We start from the raw sequence: 24,273 nt of genomic DNA, 5'->3' as shown, positions 1-24,273 counted from the left end.
GTTCTATATGTAACTTTATGTAGTTGATAAGATCTCAGTTAATTTTCCATAACATTTTGTTTATATTAAAATTGTTTATATATATTTTAATGTATCATTTATATTATATTTCTTTAAATATTTCTTGTTTTTACAATAATGTGTTACAAGTATTTATTTTGAAATATTTAAAGAACAAATTATAAGTCGGCAGTTTTCGAATAACACTAATAAAATCTAATAACCATCACTGACATTCTTCTTATTAATTTTTATAGGTCATGCCCATTATTTTATTCATTACTTCTTCGTAAAAAAACATATAATTTTTTTTAGCTATTTATTTAATTATTATTATCTACATATTTTTCTTAGTAGTTTTGATGTGCATTGCTTCTAGTGTGAAAGAAAATAGGTTTGCCATGTGATTTAAGATAGTGTAAAAATAATTTTCAAAGGTTTATAAAATTTTAAATTATGTTTCAGTTTCTTGAAATTAACGAGTTTAGGTTTCGAAATGTCCATCTCATACAATATCACAGTTGCAACATTGTTTGGCAATTAATATTATTATTTTTATAGTCTAAACCCTTAAAAATGTATCTGATTAATCATTAAGCAAAATTAAGTAATATTAACTTAGTAATATAATTTGGAATTTGAGAGAAAACAAAAATTGTCTCATTTTATTAATTGTCTCTTTACTCTATGACAGGGGTTTCCAACTTACATGAAGCCGGGGGCCACAATTAAAAACACAAATCAAATGGCTGACCACAATTTTATCAAAATTTTATGCAGGACTCTTTTATGTTTACAGGAACATTAAATATCACTGTCAAGTTTTTACCAAGTTGTGCAAAACAAAAGTATTGAATTACAAATTGAAATAAGAAGTAGATTTTCAAGAATATCAAATTGCATATTAAAAAAATTCGGGCTACAATAACTTTAATGTGCACCTATGTATTAAACAATTAATGTGCAACAGATGCGTAATTGTTAAGATATAAAACTTTGAAAAGGCTGGTATTAAAACGTACATAGTAGCACACAAAATGTTAAATGAAAAAATTGGGTTTGTCTGCTGCAACCACCAGAGAATAGATATTTACATTTTAAATTTACAAATGTGTGTGTAAATATTTTCGTCCAAAATGAGTGGTTTCAAAAAGTTAAATCGGAGAATTTCCTCTAGAAAATTTCTGATACACACATGCTAAATTATGTTCACAAAATACAGAAAAATGAAATAAGGAACAGCAACATGCACGATTATTTTTGTAATTGAATAAATATTTTCTTGGATGCAAAACCTGATAAATAAATTTTTTTTGCAACGTTGGTATGTTAAATTTCACAAAAACGAAGAAATTAGGTTTTTATTAACGAGAAAAGTATTTTAAACCCATACAGATTTTTTACGAAAATTGTCCGTAAAAAAATGACAACTAATATATTTTAGTTTGTGGGCCACAAAAAAAAGCTTCGCAGGCCGGATGCGGCCCCTGGGCCGTCAGTTGGAAACCACTGCTCTATGATAAACAAATTTATGCCAATTCAAAAGTTAAATTATGGTTTCAAAATTGTGAAAAATGTTCTTGTGCAAAAATTTTTAATTTATTTTAAGGCTGAAAATTAAACAGAAATATAGTTACTAATCTATTATTTAGTTATATTTAGTTAACAGCAAAATCAGCATTTAGTGAGTTACAAAATTAAATATTATGTTAAAAGTTAAATTATTTAATTAAATAATGAAATAACTCTCCAAGGCAGATTTTATAACATTGCTTCAAAAATTTTTCTCGCTTAAGCAATATACAGAAAGAAATTATTCAAGTTATTGCAAAATTAAATATTATGTTTAAGCACAAATGTTTAATTAAACTGAAAAAATAATTTTTATAGAAAACTTTAACATTGTTTCAAAACTTTATCTAGCTTACAATATACACATATTTAAAATTTTTAGTTTACTGTAAGATTAAATGTATGTTAAAGTTCTAATGTTTAATTTAAGGGCAAAATAAATCTCCAATTCAGATTTAGCATTTATGTTTCACAAACTTACCTTGCATTGGCATTTTTGGATACTGAAAATAATGCATAATTTAATTTACAATAATATTATTATACATAATTATTATTTCCTTTAATGGAAAAAGAATCTTGAATTCTACATGTGACTCATAATCGTCAATAAACCGATCAAGTTGTTGCATTGTCAAAAAATGTTATTTAGTTAGGGGCCGCTCAAAAAGTACGTACACAAAAATAGAGAAATTTTAAACCCCTCCCCCCCCTTCGTACATTACCGTACATAAGGTCTTACTCCCCCCCCTAGAGTACGTACATTTTATTAGTCTACCCCCCTTTTTCATAAAAATTAAAATAATTACGTTTTAAATAAAATTAAATATTTATTTAAGAAGTGTGTAGGAAAAAGTCAAATTTAGATTGTGTATGCTTATAACGTACGTACTTTGTATAATACCTCCCCCCCTCCCCATAGTACAAAACCGTACAAAATAGCAAACCCCCTCTCCCCCCTTCGGGATGTACGTACTTCTTGAACGGCCCCTTTTGTAATCACTTATTCGTAACTGCTAATTTAAAAAAAGAGACAAGTATTCGTCGTATCACGATTTACATCTTATCATGGAATCATAAAGTTGAACAGATCAGTTCTTGACCTTGATGAAAAATAAAGAATCTAAAGTTACGATTGTTCCTTTTTCCTTTTTTCTTAAATATTTAAATAGATTCAATAAAAGATTGTTGAAAATTTAAGACATGCTCATTGAAAAGTCTATTATTGTATTTCACAAATTATTAACGGAAAAATTGTTTCTTTCTAGCAAAACGATAGTGAACAATACTGTGAAGTTGAGTCTTATGACCTAATTAATTTTTTAGCGGTTTTATGACGTCACGACGTAATTGTCTGAAAAATATCAGATCATGTGCTGTTGTTAAAGAAAACTGATAAATCACAAGTTTTGAATAATATTATGCATATTAATTTGAAAGATAATAAAAAACTGCATATCCGATACCATATTGTGTATTTGTATGATATAGGGTAAGTCTAGGATAGATGGCCGTAGGGGTGAGATGTCGAATTTAAATATCTCTAATATTATCTAATATATTGCAACAGTTGTAGTTTCGTAGGAAGCAGTTTAACTTGCCTATCAATTTGGACAAAGCTTTATGGGATATCAAAAAGTATGTAAAATTTTAAATTATAATAATATTTAATTTTCAATATTTTAATTTTAATTTTTAGTGAATTAGTAATTCTGTTGTTTTACAACGCGTAGATTGTAGTTTTTTCTTCTTCAACTAACTGGATATTTAAACTGGAATTCAACACGTATATATTTTGATGAATATTGTAATTAATTAAGGTATAATAAGGTAATAAAATTAATATTAAGGTAATAAAACACAAAAACTATGCTTTGAACTTAAGTATTCCGTTAATGTATCATTAGACAAAAAAAAAAAAAAAACTTTTGGCGTAAATTATTTTTAAAATCGTAAAATTTTTGATTTATTACTACGTATAAGGGCATGCTCTATTTCAGGAATTCTTTAAGGGAATTAAAGAGAGTGGTGGTGTGGTGGCTCAAAGGATAGAGCGTTTGCCTTCCAATGAAATGAACCGGGTTCAAATCCCAGCGATGGCTGGTCGATACGAATTCCGCAACTGTCCCGTACCGACCACAGTGCTGACGTAAAATAGTGTCAGTAGTAGACTGATCACCGGTTGTAGTTCACTTGCTGTTAGCTAAGAGTGAAAGGTTTTCGTGTTTTTCAACTCCATGTAACGTTAATGCTGGTTAGTTGGAAAAAAGAAGTCCTAGACGAGGGCAAATTTCTCCCAATACTTGATCCGATAGTTTTCTTGCCTTCTGGATGGGGTTCAAAATTGCAAAGCTATGAAGATGAACATTAGTGGCCGTAGACCAAAATTTGGGTCGGCTGTTCAATGACTATTAAAAAATAAAAAAGGAAATTAAAAAAGAAATTAAATATACAAGCAAAAGACATTACGTATTGAAGATTTTTGGGCATACAGTACTGTAAATCAAATTAGGAGGGAGGAAAACTGAGAAAAAAGAATATGTCACTGTGTCATGGACTCATGGTTTAAAACAAGGCCCCAAGGGAGAAATGTTGGAATAACTATAATAAATCTAAATAAACCATCGACTTTTCATCTGCTTTCTTAATTAATTCTACAAATTTTGTAAGGAATTATAATCTATAATAATAGTCTGTATTACTTTATATATTCTCTATTTTTATAAGTTAAACGCTATACAATATTTATTATATTTTTTGTAGACCCATAAAAAAATGTTGTTTTTTAAAAAAAATTAATTCTTCTACTTTAACTTCAATCGTAAAAGTAAGACATCATAATTTCATTTCGTTTTTTTCTTCGAATTTTAGATCTGAAGGAAATTAAGGTGTAAAAGTTAGTTACATTTTTTCATAAAAGTGTTCGTATTCAAATATGCTTTCATTAAACTATTGTAAAAAACTCAGAGTCATTATTCAATTTTTAAATAATTTAAAAAAAGCTGTATAGAAAAAAGTAGCATGGAGATGCTTTTTCGCAGAAATCAGAATAACCTAGACGCACCCTCCTGTATATCAAATAAAAGTTATGAATGATATTTTAATATATTAAATGTATATGAATGATATTTTCATTGAAAATAGTTTATAGGCTTACATTTTAAACTTATGTTTGAACTTTTTTTTATTTAATATTAAAATGTTATCCTTAATTGTTTGTATCGTATTTTTCAGATCCCATAAATATGATAAAATCCATTAATGAGAAAATTAAGGAATTTTTTCAGGAACGAAATCAAGGATTTAAAAACAGGTATTTTAATGTTTTTATACACGTATTAGAATTACAGGTGACCGGGAGAGACTCGTTGGCAATGGTGACTGGTGCACGTTAAATCTGTCGGGTCTCTAAGTTCTTCATGTTCCCATAACAAATCATACCTCTGGTGGTACTGAGTCGGAGATTGATCGTTCTCTGGTTCAGGTCAAAATTACGATCTGTGGATGAATGAACGGAAGTATGAATGGGTCCGTCCTATAAGTAGGTGTGACGTATGGGTGTGGCAGAAGTTGAATTCTTGGCTATAAATAGCTCCACTGGAAAACAAGAACAATCGCAAGTCTTCTGCTTAATGGCTGATGACAACATTATCAAAATTACAGATGACTATTTTTTATGTGACATTTTTCAAGCTTTATAAGCCAAACACTATTTACTTATCGTAAAAAGCGTTTTAAGGAGACAAAAAGGACGTTAACTGAAAAAAAAAATTATACAATTTTGAATGTTAACTCCATTTAGATCTCGACACGTAGAAGAGAAGAAAAAGAAAGAAAAGCATTAGAGCAAAACGTTTTCTATTTTCTTTCCTTTTTCATTATTTATTTATTGTTACTTATTTATTTACTTATTACATTACTTATTTATTTATTGTTACAAATGCTTATGACGACTTGTGTGCTCATTACAAAGATGGGTTCAAAATCTTCGTCAAATTGAAAAACGGATAGCGTAAATAAGAGAAAGACATCATGAAGTTACATCCAGGGTTACAGCAAGATTTAAACTCTAATCATTCATGCCAAAGAGTTTAGAAAATCGGCGTAACCATTCGCCTCTGTCCAGACCTTACGGATTCCTCCATACTTTTTGACTCATCAATACAAATTTGGGGGAACATAACATTTATCCAGGCATCAAATTCTCCTAGTAAAATAAATAAAGTAAAAAATAATTAAAATAGTTATATGAGATTGATGACAATTTTCGCCTAATTTTGAACGAAACGAGATCTTTTAACTACCACGTTATGTAAACAAAATATTCATTTCTTACGTAGATTAAACTTAAATTAAAAGGTGAGAAGTTTGTTTGAAAGTTTTAAGTAAATCGGCTGTATAATATTATACCATTTTTAATTCTTTATAAAAGCGTAAGATCGGGCATATATATATATATATATATATATATATATATATATATATATATATAAGGAGTTTCAGTGTCATAGTGTAATAACTGTGATTATTACATCATCCACCATCATGTAATACTTTAAGAGATTTCATCATCCTTTTTGTCATTGAGAGGCGCCAGCGAGTCCAGATGGGGAAATCCCGAATTTATAATTAACTCTCTCTCTTCGATAGAACAATCTAATTTCTTATACACATGCGATTTGGTGATACTGCGAGAAGGCAGCTCTAACCAATCATGTCATTGTAATTTCCTTTTTATTTCTATTAAATGTTAAGTTTGATTGTTAAATCATCGTCGTTATTTCATCTTATGCTGCATAAACTCCTACATTGCGTATATATATATATATATGGGTGATTCTCACGAAATATGACAATTCACTATCCCTTGCTCCAAGATCTAATACTATAATACTAAAAGAACTTTATTTTAAAATAATTAATAAATTGCATTGCTGTTAGCATTTTAAAATGACTTTGCACTAGCATTGACTGTTTTGTACAGTTAAAAAATTTAATTGAACTTCAAAATGTCATTTTCCTGGCATGTCCCAAGCAATGTTTCCAATAATAACTAACTTCAAAACTTCCCATAGATTTTTCGATATCCAATTTTTTTATCTCAACCGGTGTAAGCATTTCTAGAATATGCGCAGAGGGTATTATTTACAAAAACTTCGCTTAAAATAATTTTTTCTGTCAATAATTTGTTTGTCCTAAAAAAATCTGTCATCTTCCTGGCTACTTTTATTTAGTGGTTTATAACCAAAATAGATAACGCCAGCAATCAATATCTTATTTTAATAGATTGATCAAATATCCTCCTATATGAACATGTCTTGTTGTATGAATAAAGAACTAATTTTCCGGTTCAAAATCTATTTCAAAAAATTTTTCAAGATGAGTAGGTTTTTATGTTGTCATTTTTCTGGCTTCTTGAAATCATTAATAACATAAACTACATAGATTTATCTGAGTTATTTTAAGAAATCCTGTTGTTTTCTGCAGAATGTAAACGTCTTAGGTCAAAATATTAAATTAAAGTAAAGTTATATGCTATAAAATGGCGAATTTGTCACTATCCTGGCTGTCATTTTGCTTGCTTAAGAATTCCGGGACATTGAATTGTTACCTTAAATTTCTTTTTAAACTGCTAATACTGTAAGGAGGGAAAGCAAATATTAGCCTAATACAAAGTTTATGTATGATTGTAATATGGTTGGATGTATTCAAAGTTATTTATTTATTTAATGGTTGATTATTATACACAATTTTATTCTGCACACATAAGCAACAAAAAAAAATTTGATTCTTTCCACAGTGGATAAAAAAGAATTATTTTAAGCAATTTATGGTCCATCTAACATAAAGGCTTAAGTTGAGTTACTTACTATTAACTTAAAATGACTGTTTTTTAAACTTCTAAGCTAATATGTCATTTTCCTGGCATTCAAGATTTGGTAAATTTCATTTTTTTTTTCTCGAGCAAATGTCAATAAACTACACTGCTGTCTGTCAGATATTAATGTATGTAACTAAAGAAGTATACAAAAAAAATTAAATTATTTTGAAGACCTTAAATTTGAAGAAATTTTTTGGTCCGAATTGTCATGTTTAAAAAGAATCACCCATATATATATATATATATATATATATATATATATATATATATATATATATATATATATATATATATATATATATATATATATATATATATATATATATATATATATATATATATATATATATATATATATATATATATATATATATATATATATATATATATATATATATATATATATATATTAAATCTATGTCGAATGGACCAAAATGAGGAGAGGAAGTTACAGTAACTTTTTTTAAGCTTCAGAAACCAGCAATTGTAACAGCATCCCATAGGAATGCGATATATATATAAGATTGTTTTAAGAATTATAGTAGTATTAAAAAGAGAAGAAGTTTTTGAACCTTCTTAACTTCTGATCGATGTAAATGTTTCAAAAATGCATGCATCATTTTTAAAAGCTTAAGGCACGCTCTTCAAATTGTGCCAACAGTTTATATTCCAAAACATTTGCTACCAAGATTGTTTACTTAGAATCAGTATAGTGCATCTGCCTACTTTTGCTCCGGCCGAATATGAACTTCCCAAGTGGTAGTAAGATGAAATTGAATTGCAATTATAGGCAGAAATAGTTTTTCATTTTGAAAAATATTATTTTTTATTGGTGATCTAAATCAAATTAAACTAATTTTATTTATTCAAATTATGAAAAGGAAGAATAAATTTTGTTACCACAGAGAATTTCAAAATAAAATCTAAATAAAATAAATTTGAGCAAATGAAAGATTTTTTTTTCTTTCTTTCACCGACAAACAAGGAAAGGTTGTTGTTGTTGTCGTCAGTCATTAAGGCAGAGGGAATGTGATTGTTCTTGTTTTTCAGTGGCGCCATCTATGGTTAAGACTTCGACTTCTGTCACACCCGTTAATAGGGCTGACCCATTCATACATCCAGTCTTCGTAATTTTGACCTGAGAGGTCAATCTCCAATTCAGTACCCCCAGACATATTGATTTGTTAAGGGAATATGGAACACTTCATGAACCGACAGATTTAAAGTGCACCAGTCAACATTTCCTATACAATGATTCTTCAGCCGGATGGATTTGAACTCATGATCTCACAAACGTGTGTCCAGTGCCACGCCAACCAGGCTGTTCCGGCCACTAGGAAAGGTCTTAATCTGAAATTATATATATATATATATATATATATATATAGCATAATAAATAAATACAAAAAAACACCTGGAAAATTAAGAAAAACAATAAGTTTTATTTATTGCGCATAAACTGCAAGTAAACAGAACTCATAAAATAAGATCAAAATGTAGAGATGTTGTTGTTGTTAATTTACGTCGCACTAGAGCTGCACAATGGGCAATTGGCGACGATCTGGGAAACATCCCGGAGGATGATCCAAAGACATGCCATCACAATTTTGATCCTCTGCGGAGGGGATGACACCCCCGCTTCGGTAGTCCGACGACCTGCGCGCGAAGTCGAGCACTTTACGGTAGCACAGTTTAACGAGGACCAATACCGCACACCCTCGGTCCCTACGCAGACTGATCCAAGTGGTCACCCACCCTCTCACTGACCGTAGCCAGTGATGCTTGACTTCGGTGATCAGCTGGGAACCGTGCCTTAACGATCAGTCCACTGCGGGACCAAAATGTAGTGAAAACAGGGGAAAAATTACAGAACAATGAAAGAAGGGGGAAATAATAATAATAATAATAATAAAAATAAGAAGAAACCGGAAAAAAACTAAAAATAACAAGAAACCGGAAAAAATGTATGTTCATGTAAGTTCATTTGAATTCGCCACTCGCTTTCTTTATTTCATTTCATGTTTTATTCTGTTATTTCTTTATATTTTATTTTCTGTTTTTACGTGATATTTTTACTTATTGTGTTCTATTTTATTTGTTGTAATTTTTTTTTGCAAAATTTTTTGAGTGCTCCTCACGCTATTGTATTGATATATTTTGCTTTGGCTATATATTGATACAATATTAGAAAGCACTCCTTTGTGTGGATATAATCGTGTGAGCTGATGAAGAAATTATATCTTTTATTTTCCGGATTTTTTTAAAATTTTTGTCCTTTTCTTCTGGTTGTTTTTTCCGGTTTCTTGTTATTTTAATATTTATTATTATTTTTTTCCCCTTCTTTCATTGTTCTGTAATTTTTTCTAGTTTTGTCTACATTTTGAACTTATATATATGTACGCTTTATAACAAAGATATTAAAAGATTTTGTTAAGTATACTATTATTCAAGCTATTTCTATTCTTTATTTTGATTAACTCTCAGAGCAGATTTTAAAAACCTGTTCGTGTTTATCCCTAGCAAAGAAGATGAGGAGTGGTCATTTGCTGCATATTGGTTTTTAAGAATTCTACACCAGACTGGTTGTTTTTTGTGGTATGTTATTGTTTCAATGGGCCACTGGGGTAAGGGAAAACCGATCCCATCGATCAAAAATGATTTATTACTATTGTCGGCAACGAAGATAGCTGAAGAAATTCGCAATGGAAAAGTAAGTATCTGTAGTATAAGTTTTTTTTTTAATTTTCGAAAACGCAATTTTTATATACCCGCAGGAAGATAAGGAAACATTTTTTTTTTCAGAGAGAGAGGAATCAGCATAATTTTCAAAAATTCTATGTGGAAAATAAGCCGTTTAACTTTATTTTACTATGCACCTTACCATACACGGCAACGTTACTTTTAAAAAGTAACGAGTAAAAGTACAAGTATTTTTTAAAAAGGTAACGAGTTAAAAGTAAAAAGTTCTTATTTTAAAAAGTAACGAGTAAAAAATACAAGTAAAAGTACAGGTACTAAACAAAAAAAGTAACGATTTCAAAGTACACTTCTAGGAAATCGAAAAACCTAAAATTTTATAATTTACACCAATCGTCACCTAAAATTTTATAGAATATTCTTATGTTCTTTAATGTTTTTGCAAAATTGTTGTTATTTATTTAATTATTTTTAATTTTGAAAGTTATGGACATTTATTTATTTTTAAATTCGGAGGAATATTATAATATAATTTCATAATATAATCGTATAATATAATTTTAATATCAAACTTTTTATGGATTTGCTCAAGAAAAAAATTTTATCTATTTATTTTAATTTTTAGTATATTTTTATTTATTTAAATTACCATTGATTTAAAATTATTTTACTTTATAGAAACGCGTTTTAAAAGCACAAACATAAACAAAGCAAACATGGGGTTTCAGAAAGCTTTGTGATCTTTGAGCTAGTAAAAAATAATTGAATGTGCAGTATAAGTTGAAACAGAACAGTCTACAATTTTATTTGTAACACTGGCTAATGCTGAAGTCATGCAAGAAAATCATTTTCCGAACATTTCTGCCTAACGGAAAAATTAAAATTTGTAAACGATATTTAGTATCAGCGGCTAAATTAATACCTTCGAGTTTTCAAGAGTTAAAATAGTAATTATAATAGTTTTCAGTAGCACAAATAGTTCTGAAGTTCTTAGAGATTTGACAGGGCATTGTTTGACAAGGTCGGGCGTAAACATAGTTTTAGTAAAAAATGTACTAGGTAAAAATGTATTTAGTAAAAAATGTATTAAGACAAAAAATTTATTATTAGTGAGTTCAAACAGAAAATTGAAAAACGTAATAGCAAAATACAAATTTTTTTATTTAAAATGTATTAAACAAATACATTAAACTCGAAAATTAATGAAAATAACTTGCTAATTAATATTTTTATTCATTTTGCAAAATAATTGCATTTCCAAAGCATTTTGTTTTTTTGTTTTTTTTCAGATAGCTTACCGAGTTTTAGAAAAAAGTAACGATTTCATTCGACATTTCCGTTACAAATACTTGTACTTTTTCCCTAAAAAAGTAACGAAAGTACAAGTAAAAGTACTAAATTTAAAAAGTAACGTAGTACAAGAAAAAGTACGTACTTTTTACTTGTCCCGGTGGTACAAGTAACGAAAGTAAAAGTACTGCCATATATGCACCTTACATAACCGCTCTTTAACGTTCGCTCTTGGGGTTTAGGGCAACATAACATGATGAGCCACGTTTACAAATTGTCAAGTAGAGCATTTTTAGGGGGAAATATCATGATTTCTGTGTGAAGGGAATAATATGTTTCTGGAAATTTTGGTGCATTTTTTGTAGAATTTCCAAAATTCGTGAAATATCGATCTGGAAGCGATATTAAACTTAACAGTTAAGCTCAAAATGTTACCTTAGGAGAAAGTTAAGTTATTATGCCACGTAAACCATGCAGTTTAGGTTCTTCCTTCCTTCCTCAATGGCAGGACAGCCCCGGGTGGGCCCTGGCCTTCTCAATCAACTTCCTCCAGGCCTGCCTCCGCCTGGCAGTTGTCTTCCAGTTTGAGACTTTTAAGACTGAAAAGTCTCTTTCCATGCAGTCGGCCCATCTCAAGTTTAGGTTCTACTTCTATTAAAACAAAACCTTTTTCTATGTCAAGAAACAGAGTTAAGGATAGAAACACAGAAATGCAGAAGAAAATTACAAAATTTTACCGCTTAGTACAGCCCGCTTATAACAACAGTAGAAGAATAGAAGTATAGAAGATGACGAGTAAAGAGTAAAAATCTATTGTTGTTGTTTGTAATGTCACTTGCCAATATCAGCATGCTTGCCTGGCTAAACCAAGCGAATTGAAGGCAGAGGGTGCTTAAATTCGCTGTTTATGTTTTTCAGTAACGTCGTCCATGACCGATAATACAACTTTTTTAAAATTTACAGCCTTCACTAACACAGTTTTTTCAGTTTATTATTAAAAGTGAATGTAATTGTGATATATGTTTTGGATTTAAATATGAATAATTTTAATTGTAAGTCATGGTGATAGTTTCGATTGAATAATTAAGTAGATTAAATAAATAAAAAATAATATTGAGCTTTTACCACTCTTTACATCTTTAGTCGTCCGTGGCATCCCAGCTTTCCCATATTTATATTTCCCAACTGTCTCCAGATTTATATTTTCAGATATAAGATGAAAAATGTTGCTTAAAATCTTTTATTTAGATTACGAGTGAAGAAGTTGTCAAAGCATACATCGAAAGAATAAATGAAGTTAATCCATACATTAATGCTGTGGCGGAAAACCGATTTGAAAAAGCTGTTAAGGAGGCAAAAGAGTGCGATTATCTTGTGAAATCAGGATTTTATACAAGAGAGTGGTTAGAAAAACAAAAGCCACTCCTTGGCGTTCCAGTTACAATTAAAGTTCTTTTTAAAGTTAAAGGTAAATACAGCTTACTAGTTCAAAATGAAGAATAAAACAAAGAAAATTTATAGACATATGAAAAAAAGGGGGTGGGAAATACTAAGTAAAAAAATAACAAACAACATATTATTAAAAAAAAAAAAAAAAAAAAAAAAACAGTATATATATATATATGAAATTTTAATTAAAAAACCGGAAAAAAAGCCGGAAAAAAAAAGATATAATCTTTTCTTCAGCCCACACGATTATATCCGCAAAACAGAGTGCTTTTTACTTTTTGTTTTTCTTAACTTTCTTAGTGTTTTCTTGTATTTATTTATTTATTATATATATATATATATATATATATATATATATATATATATATATATATATATATATATATATATATATATATATATATATATATATATATATATATATTATATATTATATATATATATATATATATATATATATATATATATATATATATATATATATATATATATATATATATATATATATATATATATATATATATATATATATATACAACGATTTCTCTTGTAGTGAAACAAGCAGGAACTGATTGTAGATCAAGTTACAGGTGATTTTCAACTGATGAGTATTCTTTAATGCTACTAAGCAATTTCTAGTAAATTAAAGCGAAATATTTTACTGTGTAACAGTAATGCTGGAAAAAAGTCAGGTTTTAAGAAAATTATCGTCCTCTATTAAAGAGAACAATAAAGTTACTGGTATTCATTTTATCATCGGATAAGTTAATAATTCTTCAGTTCATGCTTAGTTATTTTTCGCTAATTTTGCAATTAAAGGAGAAGAAATTCTCAGATTTCTTAAGTAGAACACCGAAAACCAAACATTTCTTTCTCCTTCTATGTGAGATGCGTCATTTTTGTTTAGTATCAGTTACATACTGATAATGATAGAACTAATCATTTACAAAAACAAGATATTTTTTGATCAGATACGTATAAATCTTTTACGAATTTAGAGTAAAATTATGAGGTAAAGTTTCTGTTGTTTTTATTAAAGCCATTTCACTCTTAAGCCTTTCGTGTTACAAGTACCGTATTTAGCCGGTATAAATATAATTATAAATAAATATTCACATAAAATGTGAATTCTTCGCGAGGTAGTGCATCGTTTAATTTCGTCGCCACAGGGAAGCCAACTGCAGTAACTAAATGTTTAATAAGCGTGTCTTTAACACGATACGGTTGATACCGTTAGCATTTATAAAATTGCAATTAATTACCTTTAAAATAATAACATATTTAGCATCTTTTCATTATCATTACTTTTAATAATGTTATAAAAATATTATAAATCTTCGGATTCATATAGGAGGTAATTACAAATTCATAGACTGATTGCAAGTAAAACATAATTTGAATGCAACTCAACAAAACATTTTATTTCCTGCTAATTTACGCAGTTGTCGAAGGCAGATGAATATTTCAGTTCGCGAGAAAATATTTTGGAGCTAAATTCAAAGTAATTATTCCTCTAGATTGCATTCAAAAAAATTTAAATGTATCAACAAAAAAAAAAAACACTCTGACTTAAAAATTTCAAACATAACAAAAAATTTGTAATTTTCGTCAAGATATTTAGAGAAAGGTTTACGTGAAAACTATAAAGGACTCAAACTTTTGAAAATATTTATGTTTACAATAAGTATTTATTTTATTTTATTACTGTCTATGAACAATCGATAAATTTTTGTGTTGCGACCGTCAACGATCAACATTACAGTCATTTAATTTTGAATCCAGCCAAAAAAGACAATGGAACTGCAGGAACAAGCATTTGGACAAACTTGTCTCCCTGATGGACTTTTTCATGGAACTAACCTGTATTACACAGAGAGAAAAACCACAAGAACTTCTTTCGGTTAGCGTGAAGGCAAGGGGATACTAATGCATAATATGCGTCCCTTAGGATAATTTTACGCTAGCATTACAGTCGTTGAAAGCCGGAAACAAAACTCACAGCAACCACTCATCTCTGGGATTTGAACCTGGGTCACGTCGGTGTTTTAGAAATAGAGTTGAGTGAGCACTCTACTTCCTAATACATTAGGTGCCAGAGCCTGTGCTAGGGGCAGGGAACTGTCCTTGCATCAGAAAGGTCCTGGGTTCGAATCCCGGCCAAGGCATGGATGTTTTTTTCTCTCTGTGTGTGTTCTATGTCCTTTCTCTTTTGTGTTTGAATGTGACCCGCCCTATAAACGGGTTGTGGTTGAGTGAATGGCGTGGTAGAAGTCGAATTCCTGGCCATAGATGGCGCCACTGAAAAACAGGAACAATCGCACCCCCACTGTCTAAAACAGGCATACGACAAAAAAAATACATTAGGTATCTGTACTTTGATAGTGTAGTTGTTGTTTTAGTTAATTTACGTCGCACTAGAGCTGCACAATGGGCTATTGGCGACGGTCTGGGAAACATCCCTGAGGATGATCCGAAGACATGCCATCACAATTTTGATCCTCTGCAAATGGGATGGCACCCCCGCTTCGGTAGCTCGACCACCTGCACGCGAAGTCGAGCACTTTACGGTAGAACAGTTTAACGAGGACCAATACCGCACACCCTCGGTCCCTACGCAGACTGATCCAAGTGGTCACTCACCCGCACACTGACCGCAGTCAGTGATGCTTGACTTCGGTGATCTGCTGGGAACCGTGTCTTAACGATCAGTCCACTGCGGGACTCTTTGATAGTGTAAGAAACGCATAATATTAAAGCATTTATGGAGGCTCTATCAACTATCGGATAATAACTTTCTTGTATCAGTTAGGAAAAATGAACTAGTTCGGTACTGATCTCAAATGAGTACGTAGATTGCTACCGAGTCAGTTGAACTAAGAGCGTAGAAACCATTTCTTTTTTGACTCAGTGCTTTCCAACTGATACAAAGTAGAACATTTCCTCAGTAAAACTGATAAATAGTTATTTCCCAAGAATAAACGGAATCTAAATTGAGGCGAATACTTGATTTTAGCTTGTCTACGGTAAGAATTCCCCCTGCCACAAAGTGTGAGGCCGTCTGCTGTTATGGAAGCAAGAATAGTGCATTTTTCAGGGAGGGTAGTTTCTCTTCACTCTACGGCTAACACATTAGACCGAAGAAAAAGATCCTTTTCTCTTTCCGACCCAAGCCAAAACCTGTCTTAAACAGTGACCCCACACTCCTAGTTGAAATAGTTATACCCCGTTACCATAGTCACGGCTACGGGTGCAGACAAATGGCTAGGGAAGTTCTTACTTTAGACAAACTATACAAGATTTCATGTTTTAAAATGGTTACCATCTACAGATTAAGTATCTAAGATAATAGTTTTTTTAGGAGGTTTACTAAATGTTACACTTTCGAAAATGTTACACTTTCGAATACTGAATATAAAAAAAAATTCATAAAAAATAAATGTACTTCTATGTACTAAATACTGTTAATTATTATTCTAGTATTAAATAAAAGTATGTTTCTTTTCTTTCTTTTCTTTTTCATTTATTTCTCAAATTGTCAGTTGTGATTAATATATTCTGAATTTATATCCGGAATTATTATCCTGAATTTATTTCCTATTATTCCATGATTCCTATTCATAAATTATACTACGAAGCACATTTCTACCTTAAATGTTTGTTTGTTTCTCATTTATCTCTCAAATTGTCAGTTTTGGTTAATATTCTGAATTTATGACCAGAATTAATATCCCGAATTTATTTCCCATTATTCCATGATTCTTATTCATAAATTACACTACAAAACACATTTCCTCGTGATTTTTTTTTTTAAATATTATAATGTAATGATTTTGCTACAATATTTTTTTATCATTCTATTTAGTTAATTATGCTTAATATCATGCACTTTTCTAATAGGTTACTTATATTTTACATATTTAGGATGCCATAGTACTGCAGCTTCGACTTTATTTAAAGATCTTATAGCTACTGAAGATGCACCCGCTGTAGAATTATTAAAATCATCTGGGGCAATAATATTGGCTACCACGAACTCTGCTGAAAGTGGATTAGGATTGGATACAACAAATATTCTCTACGGAAAGACTTTAAATCCGTATGACTGTAATCGAACACCTGGTGGGAGTTCGGGTAAGTATTCATTTAAGTTTTCTTGTGCGTGGAATTCCAGCAAATGAAAACTGACTTTCAAATAAGGGAAATGAATTGAATCTTATGTCCGCTTAATTATATATCAAGGCTGTCCTTAATTCTTGAGTGAATGTCTTTTTAAACAAAACAAAAAGATTTACTTACATATTTATGGTGTTGCTGGGTGGCGCAGTTGGTTTGTCGTCGGCCTTCTGAGCCCAAGTTTGTGAGTTCGATCCCCGGCCCAGACACCAGATTTTCGGGATGCAGAAAATCCTCAGCGGCCATGTTGTATAATTATGCGGCATGTAAAAGATCCCTGGAGTGCCTTATTGTCTCTTGGCATTTCCGGTAAAATTAGATTCCTAGTGTTAGCATCCAAATAGAGTCTCGGTGCTGCCATCTAGTGTGGCAGAAACTAGACGTCCAAATTAACATGACCAACGGTATCTCACCAATTGTGGTGGTCCTGAGAGAGTGGATGCCACATCTGGAGAACGCACTAGGTCTGCTGATCGGCAAGACCGATTGTGCAGCTTATTGGAAATAAAAAAAATATTTATGGTTCTCTTCAATAGATAATTCTTTTAAGTCATGAATTGAAATAAAAATTTAACTTCCTAGTTACCAATAAACTTTTAATATGATTGGAGACTTTCCTGCAAAAAATTCTTTAAAACCTCACTAGGGCAAATGAAAGTATAAATACAGTAAGAAATGTGAAGAAGAAAAAAAAGAACATTCTGCCAATTGGCAACAGTGTGGCATTTTAGGGATAGCATTTAATTGTCTACTCTGACATTTACTAAGTCATAGTAGACAATTGAAGATATTCCTTTTACGAAAATGTATTGTTAGAGTATAAGAAACGAAATAGATTAATGCAAATGTTGAAGCTTCATCATACTCATATGTGGTAGTTATCTTAGCATCAGCCCCGAGAGAGGCTCGAACTAATTCATCTGAGTAGGAATGTATAATAAATCGCCGAAGCGCAATTGAATGGTGAAAGTTAGGGTTCAGTAACACTTACTGAGAGAAAATGAAAATAAAATAGCGAAATTAAACTAACAAATTTAAGAGAGAGAAGAGGTTTTTGTGGCAGACTGCCCTGCCTCGCCACCCCCCGAGACATTACCCCCGAGTTTCGCAGGCACACAGTAGCCACATAGCCTCAGAGAAATAGGAAAAATACATGATAATAAATGCGCAAAAATATGTAGGTGAATATCGAGTGAAAAATTATATACAAGTATTTACAACTATTTACAAAATTTACGTTACAGTACCCGATCGGATAGGAAAAAGGCGGTTACCGGGCTATATTTTATATTGTCTTTTATGAGCTCATAATCAAAGTTTTTAAAGTTGTTGCACGTATCACATGAGAGAGCACCTCTGAAGAAATTTGTACATAGTTCAGCTATATGTTCATCTATTTTGTTGATTTTTAAATCTTTTCTTATATCTTTCATACTCATGGATTTGGGGGCTCCAGTGATGTATCTGAGAAATTTATTTTGAGTACTCTCTAGTTTCTTCTTTTGAGTAGCAGTGGCTATGCTCCATGCAGGGGCTGCATATCTGATGATCGGACGAATGCATTGAAAGTATAGCGTTCGTTTTGCTTTGAGTGCAAGTTTTGAGTTATAATTTAAAATCGACTTCAGGGCTCGATAGACCCCTTGTGCTTTGCTAATAATATTATCAATATGGGAATTCCAGATTAAAGTACTAGTAATGGTGACGACTAGGTAGGTGGCCTTTCGAACTAGTGGTATTGTATCATTGAATAGAGTAATATTTGGATAAATAACTTTCTTTTTACTTTGTTTTCTAATAATTAGTAGTGAAGATTTGGTGGTGTTAATGGCTAGGTTCTATTTTGTGTAGCAGTCTTCGATATGAGGTATGATAAAGCTTCATCAATGTTCAGACATTAACTCTCTTGTATCAGTTCGAAAATTTAACTTGTTTGGAACTGATTTAAAATGAGTCTGTAGATTGCTACCAAGTTTGTTGAACTAAGTACAAAGCAGCCGTTTTTTATCTTACAAAAGGGAAACTAGGGAAGTGTGACTCGCCAATTTAGAAATAAACTAGTGGGATGTATGCCTTATGAGGAATAATTTCAGTTGGCAACATTCGTTTCGGCCCATAGAAGGTCCTGTGAGAGATAAAAAATCATTCAATTTATAGAAAAATCGGTATTTTATTACTTCAATGCAGACTATTAGTTATTGCAATTGTCTCATACTCCAATAAATTTGTAATTAATTGGTTAATTAATTAATTTGCTGATTAATAAATTAATTAGCAAATTAATTAATTGATTTGCAATTACATATACTTCAATTAATTTAGAAAACTTTTTGAAAATTTTTTTTTAAAAATTTGATGTCAATTTTTTTAAAAATTAACCTAGCAGGTTTTTCTGAAAACTACAGATAGATAAAATTTTCGAAATCAATTTTGACAATAAATATGCATTATATAGTACGTGAAAGCGCCACAAAATTAATTGGAGTATGAGATAATTACAATAACTAATAGTCTGCATTGAAGTAAAAAAATACCGATTTTTCAATGTATTGAATTATTTTTTATCTCTCACAGAACCTTCTATGGGCAGAAACGAATGTTGCCCCTGAAATTATTCCTCATAAGGCATACATCCCACTAGTTTATTTCAAAATTGGCGAGTCACACTTCCCTAGTTTCACTTGTTAGTGCTTTCCAACAGATAAAGTAGAACTTCTCTTGAGTAAAATTGTTATTAACTAAAGCTTTCTTTTCAAAAGGCTTTAGTTATTTAACTGCAGTTAATTAATTTAGTTAGTTAAAATTTAAACAAATTTTGACCATTTGATTTTGATCATCAGAATATACTCTCAGAAATAAAAAAATATTTAGAAGCTAAAAATATTTAAGAATAAATAAAATTTAGATTAATTCTGATACACAAATATTAATTTTGCTATACAGATAGCAAAATATATATTGGAACTGAATTATGTAAACATGTTTAGATTGCAAAAGAATACTAGTGAATACGAAAAAAAAAATGAAAATGAAACAACAAATATTCAAAAACTAAACAACAAACATTCAAAATCTGAACATCAGAATGAATAGAATTAAATAAGCAACAGAATATGATTACGTGGTTGCTTGTTAGCTTAGACAACAATTTGGGGTTTTAAACCTGTTACAGAGATACACGTAAAGCAAGTGTAAGATTAAGTCGATTTCGATTTATTAAAGAATTTATAATGAAGAATGAAGTGTGGAGTTCAAACAATTTTAATGATAAAGTTTTTGTTAATACGAATTTAACCCTTTTGAAGGCCGTGGTAAGTATACTTACCACCATGTTTTACCACTTTTTATTTAGGTTTCCATTTTTCAATAACTTCAGCTTTCTTGAAGTGAGTTTGAATGAAATTGGTAACCATTTGTCACTTTTAAAAAACGTGTAAAAGTTATAAAATACAGAATTCCTTTTGAAGTTTGCAGCATTTAAGGAATTTACTTTATAAATAAAGAAAAATAAAAGTCAGTAAGCTCCTAATAGGTAATGTTAAATATATTTACCTTCAAAAAAATGGCATTTTTATAAACTAAATGAGTTTTTTTTTATATCAATTACTGTTCTTAAAACAATTTCAATTCCAAAAATACTTTAATTTACCTTTACTAGAAATAAAGGGCCCATTAAAGGGTTAAGTAATTTTTGCAATGAAAAAAAAAAAGAATATTTTGTTAAAAGCAACGCAGTTTTTACCTTAGAGTAATTTACATAAAATAGAATTCAAAATATAAATGTAAAACTTTGAAAGAAAAAAAAACAACATGAAGCTTTACGTCCTGCTCACTCCGCACACCCATCTCCTATAATTCTTTCTCATCCATCATCGTATCCCCCCCCCCTTCACCCAGTCCCTATTTTTTTTTCTTTCTCAAAATATACAATTATTGTAGTTTTATGTTTGAACATTTCGTCAATAAGTCAATCGTAATGAAGTAAATAGTTATCTTGATTTTAAAAATAATCCATATGACTTTTAAAAAAAGTACCTAAAATATACGGAACTGAATAAACAGAAATAAGGAGGAAGTAATTTTACTCGTTAACAAGACATGTATCAATAGAACAATTCAAATAGCAATTTTTATCTCTTTTCATCTAGTTCTTCCAAATCTTAAAAATTTTTAGATAAATGGTAAAATTAATATCGGCCAATTTAAAACTTCTTTCTATTTACTTTTATTACTTTTGACATCAACTGAATCACGAGATAACAAAATAAAGATAACTAGTGAGAGATAAGAGCCTGTTTCCACAGTCCAAGTTCTTGAATCCGAGAAAATGGAGGAATTTCTCTGTCCAAGAAATTGGATGAGTCGTCGAATCTATCCAAGTTTTTGAATGTCACCGATTGGTCGGAAGAAAAACTTGCGCATGCGCATTGTTCATTTTCAACATTATAAAATCATACTTAAATATGTTTAAAATAACTAAATAAATTCATAATAACACAAATAAACCGTAGCAGATAAATTTATTTGGATTAAAATATATGAAAACAGACAACAAAATGACGTAATCTGATGCCTGCTTGTTGACGTCACAAAACCTAAGACGCTGATTGGTTGAGGGAGGAAAAACTTGGATGGAAAGTAGAACATGCTCTACTATCGTCCAAGGACTTGGACCAAGTACTTGGATGATCGTTTACTCGATCCAAGCTCAAAGCAAAGCAAGTCTCCATCAATATCAATAAATCTTCGTCCAAGAACTTGGATCGTCTAAACAGGCCTTAAATAAATTTTCCCACACCAATGGATAAATAGTCGCTAATTAATACTACAATTCACAAGTTTTTTTTTTGCCATAAGCAGTTAATAACTCTCAAACTAACTATCAAATGTTGCTTTTTTTATTTTATTATATTCTTTGTAAAATTTCTTTAACCCTTCATAATTTTAAATTTGAAACTTTTATGTTTTTCACATCAAAGCAAAATGTAACGCAAAATTATGAAAAAAAAGCAATTTAAATTTTAAATATTTTTATCAAAATTTGGAATTTTGAAAAAATTTATTTAAACACATCCTATATCGGAGGGTCCTTTTTCTGTGGGTCATGGAGTGATCCTTATAGTATTTCTTATTACACGTTTAAAAGCTAATAATTTTCGAACTAATTATTGAATATTTATTTTTTTTATACACACCTTTATATTTTCCAAATTTTTAGTTACAATAGATTTTTCGCAGCAAAATAAAATGCAAGACTATTTTTTAATATAGAATATATATTTTTCTTACGATATATTGAATAAAATCCATTAAATTCGTTAGCAATTGTAATGTTTGTAACATAAATGTTAATAATGTGTGAATCAACATGATATTTAAAATGTTCTTATTATTCATTTAACACTAGGAGGCGAAAGTGCACTCATAAGTTCCGCTGGCTCTGTAATTGGACTAGGAAATGATCTAATAGGAAGTGTGCGAATTCCAGCATGTTTCACAGGTTTATTTGCTCATAAGCCATCTAGAGGTAACATATAATACTTTATTATATTTATAATAATAAAAGGAGGATTTTGTGTGTCTCCCTTATGACCCCAGAACTGTTTGTGAGCGTTTTGCAGATCCGTTGACGAAATTCCAGGTTCTGGAATTTGGACAGTGGGTGAAAGCGACAATTTTAGCTCCCGAACCTAAAAAGCATTCGCAAATTTTAACTAAATCGTATTGGAGAGGTGATAGATAAAATTTAATTTTTTTAATTGTTTTCTATTTTTTCCATGCTGAATAGCCATTAATGTAAATCATTACTCTAAAAAAAAGAGTTTATCACACGTTCTTTAATATTTAAATATGATTTATTCGTTACGTCAGATAAACTCAAGTATGCGTGGACAACATCACCAAATTAGCATTCCTAAAATTATCTGAAATCACGTTTTTATTTTGCTTTCAGTAATGATTTAAAATGATGTTTTCTGTAAAATTAAATTATTTAAAACCAATAATAAATAAGATATGTGGTTAAAATAAAAATTAATGGCGTCATAATGCTAATTCGTTTAAAGGGAAAGTAAGAAAAGAAAAATCGCCATACTATTACACGAATGCCAAGTACTCCGCTTTCTGCAAAAGTTTTAATAAATTGGTGGTGAATTAAATAATAAAACTTGCAGAATAAGGATAATCACGTATTCTCTTTGAAGTTGTATTTCATATGATACTTTGATTTTTTGATGTGTAGTGGTAGAAACTACACATCCAATTGCACAGAAATACTGAACTACAAAAAACTTAAATTTCGTTTTTCGTTAAACTTTTTTTACAAATTTTTTTTTAAATAGGTGAAAGCTGGCATCTCTGCTATGAATGACGCCAATGATGCTTGATTAATTTCGGTTACAGGTTCGAATTAAAATATAAAAAAATTTGGTACGGACTAAGAAGTAAAATTAATGGAGAAATGATGTGTATTCATTTAGAGGACCCGCGAATAATCGCTCTATTAATGTTGACGACCATGATGCTTAATTAATTTTGGTAATAGGCACTACTAGTATTTGGTTATTAATGCAGTTTTAATATAAATACTGTTTAATTAGTTTTTTTTTGCTGCCGCTTGAAAGTAATAAGTACCGAGTAAAATTACTTAATAGTGGTAACTTTTTGACTGTCATGATTTGGCCTCGAGCAATAGCATCATGCCAAGTGATACTGAATACAGTTAATCTTTATTTTGATGGGATGAACTGCTAAGTACCTAATATATTAATGTTAAGTATATTAATGTTGTATAGTATATAATTATCCTAATATATTAATGTCTAAGTATATTAATGATGACGCCCATGATGCGTAATTAGTTTTGGTAATAGGCACTACTGGTATTTTGGTTACTAACTCAGTTTTAATACAAATACCGTTTAATTAGTTTTTTTTTGCTGCAGTTTGAAAGTAATAAGTACCGGCTAAAATTACTTAATAGTGGTAACTTTTTGACTGTCATGATTTGGCCTCGAGCAATTGCATCATGCCAAGTGATACTGAATACTGTTAATCTTTATTTTAATGGGATGAACTACTAAGTACCTGTTTTGCTTCCTCTAACAACGTAAAGCAATCAAGAAACCAATAAATAATAATGAATAAAAAAGAATAAAATTATTTTTTCTCTATTAATTGAGCCGGTATATATCACTAAGTTTTAGTTATGG

The 24,273-nt window shown here is 30.1% G+C and overlaps 1 protein-coding gene and 1 long non-coding RNA gene across 2 annotated transcripts in view; one reads left to right on the top strand and one right to left on the bottom strand.

Annotated features, from left to right (window-relative positions):
• Positions 1 to 2,187, bottom strand: part of LOC147809408 (uncharacterized) — a 67,414-nt gene extending 65,227 nt beyond the window's left edge. The window contains exon 1 of the long non-coding RNA XR_015433738.1: positions 2,054 to 2,187. This is a non-coding gene — a long non-coding RNA (uncharacterized LOC147809408). The remainder of the gene's footprint in view (positions 1 to 2,053) is intronic.
• An 852-nt stretch (positions 2,188 to 3,039) lies between these two features.
• LOC107455516 (fatty-acid amide hydrolase 2-A) overlaps positions 3,040 to 24,273 on the top strand; it is a 37,171-nt gene continuing 15,937 nt past the window's right edge. Inside the window, exons 1-6 of the mRNA XM_043050736.3 lie at positions 3,040 to 3,210; positions 4,807 to 4,885; positions 9,974 to 10,163; positions 12,689 to 12,908; positions 16,811 to 17,020; positions 22,470 to 22,589. Of these exons, the coding sequence (XP_042906670.2) occupies positions 4,818 to 4,885; positions 9,974 to 10,163; positions 12,689 to 12,908; positions 16,811 to 17,020; positions 22,470 to 22,589 (808 nt within the window). The 5' untranslated portion in view covers positions 3,040 to 3,210; positions 4,807 to 4,817. The remainder of the gene's footprint in view (positions 3,211 to 4,806; positions 4,886 to 9,973; positions 10,164 to 12,688; positions 12,909 to 16,810; positions 17,021 to 22,469; positions 22,590 to 24,273) is intronic.

Source organism: Parasteatoda tepidariorum, chromosome 5 (assembly GCF_982258835.1).
Source record: "Parasteatoda tepidariorum strain Cologne lab strain chromosome 5, Ptep-v5.0, whole genome shotgun sequence".
NCBI lineage: Eukaryota > Metazoa > Arthropoda > Arachnida > Araneae > Theridiidae > Parasteatoda > Parasteatoda tepidariorum.
This window is presented reverse-complemented; position numbering and strand designations above follow the sequence as displayed.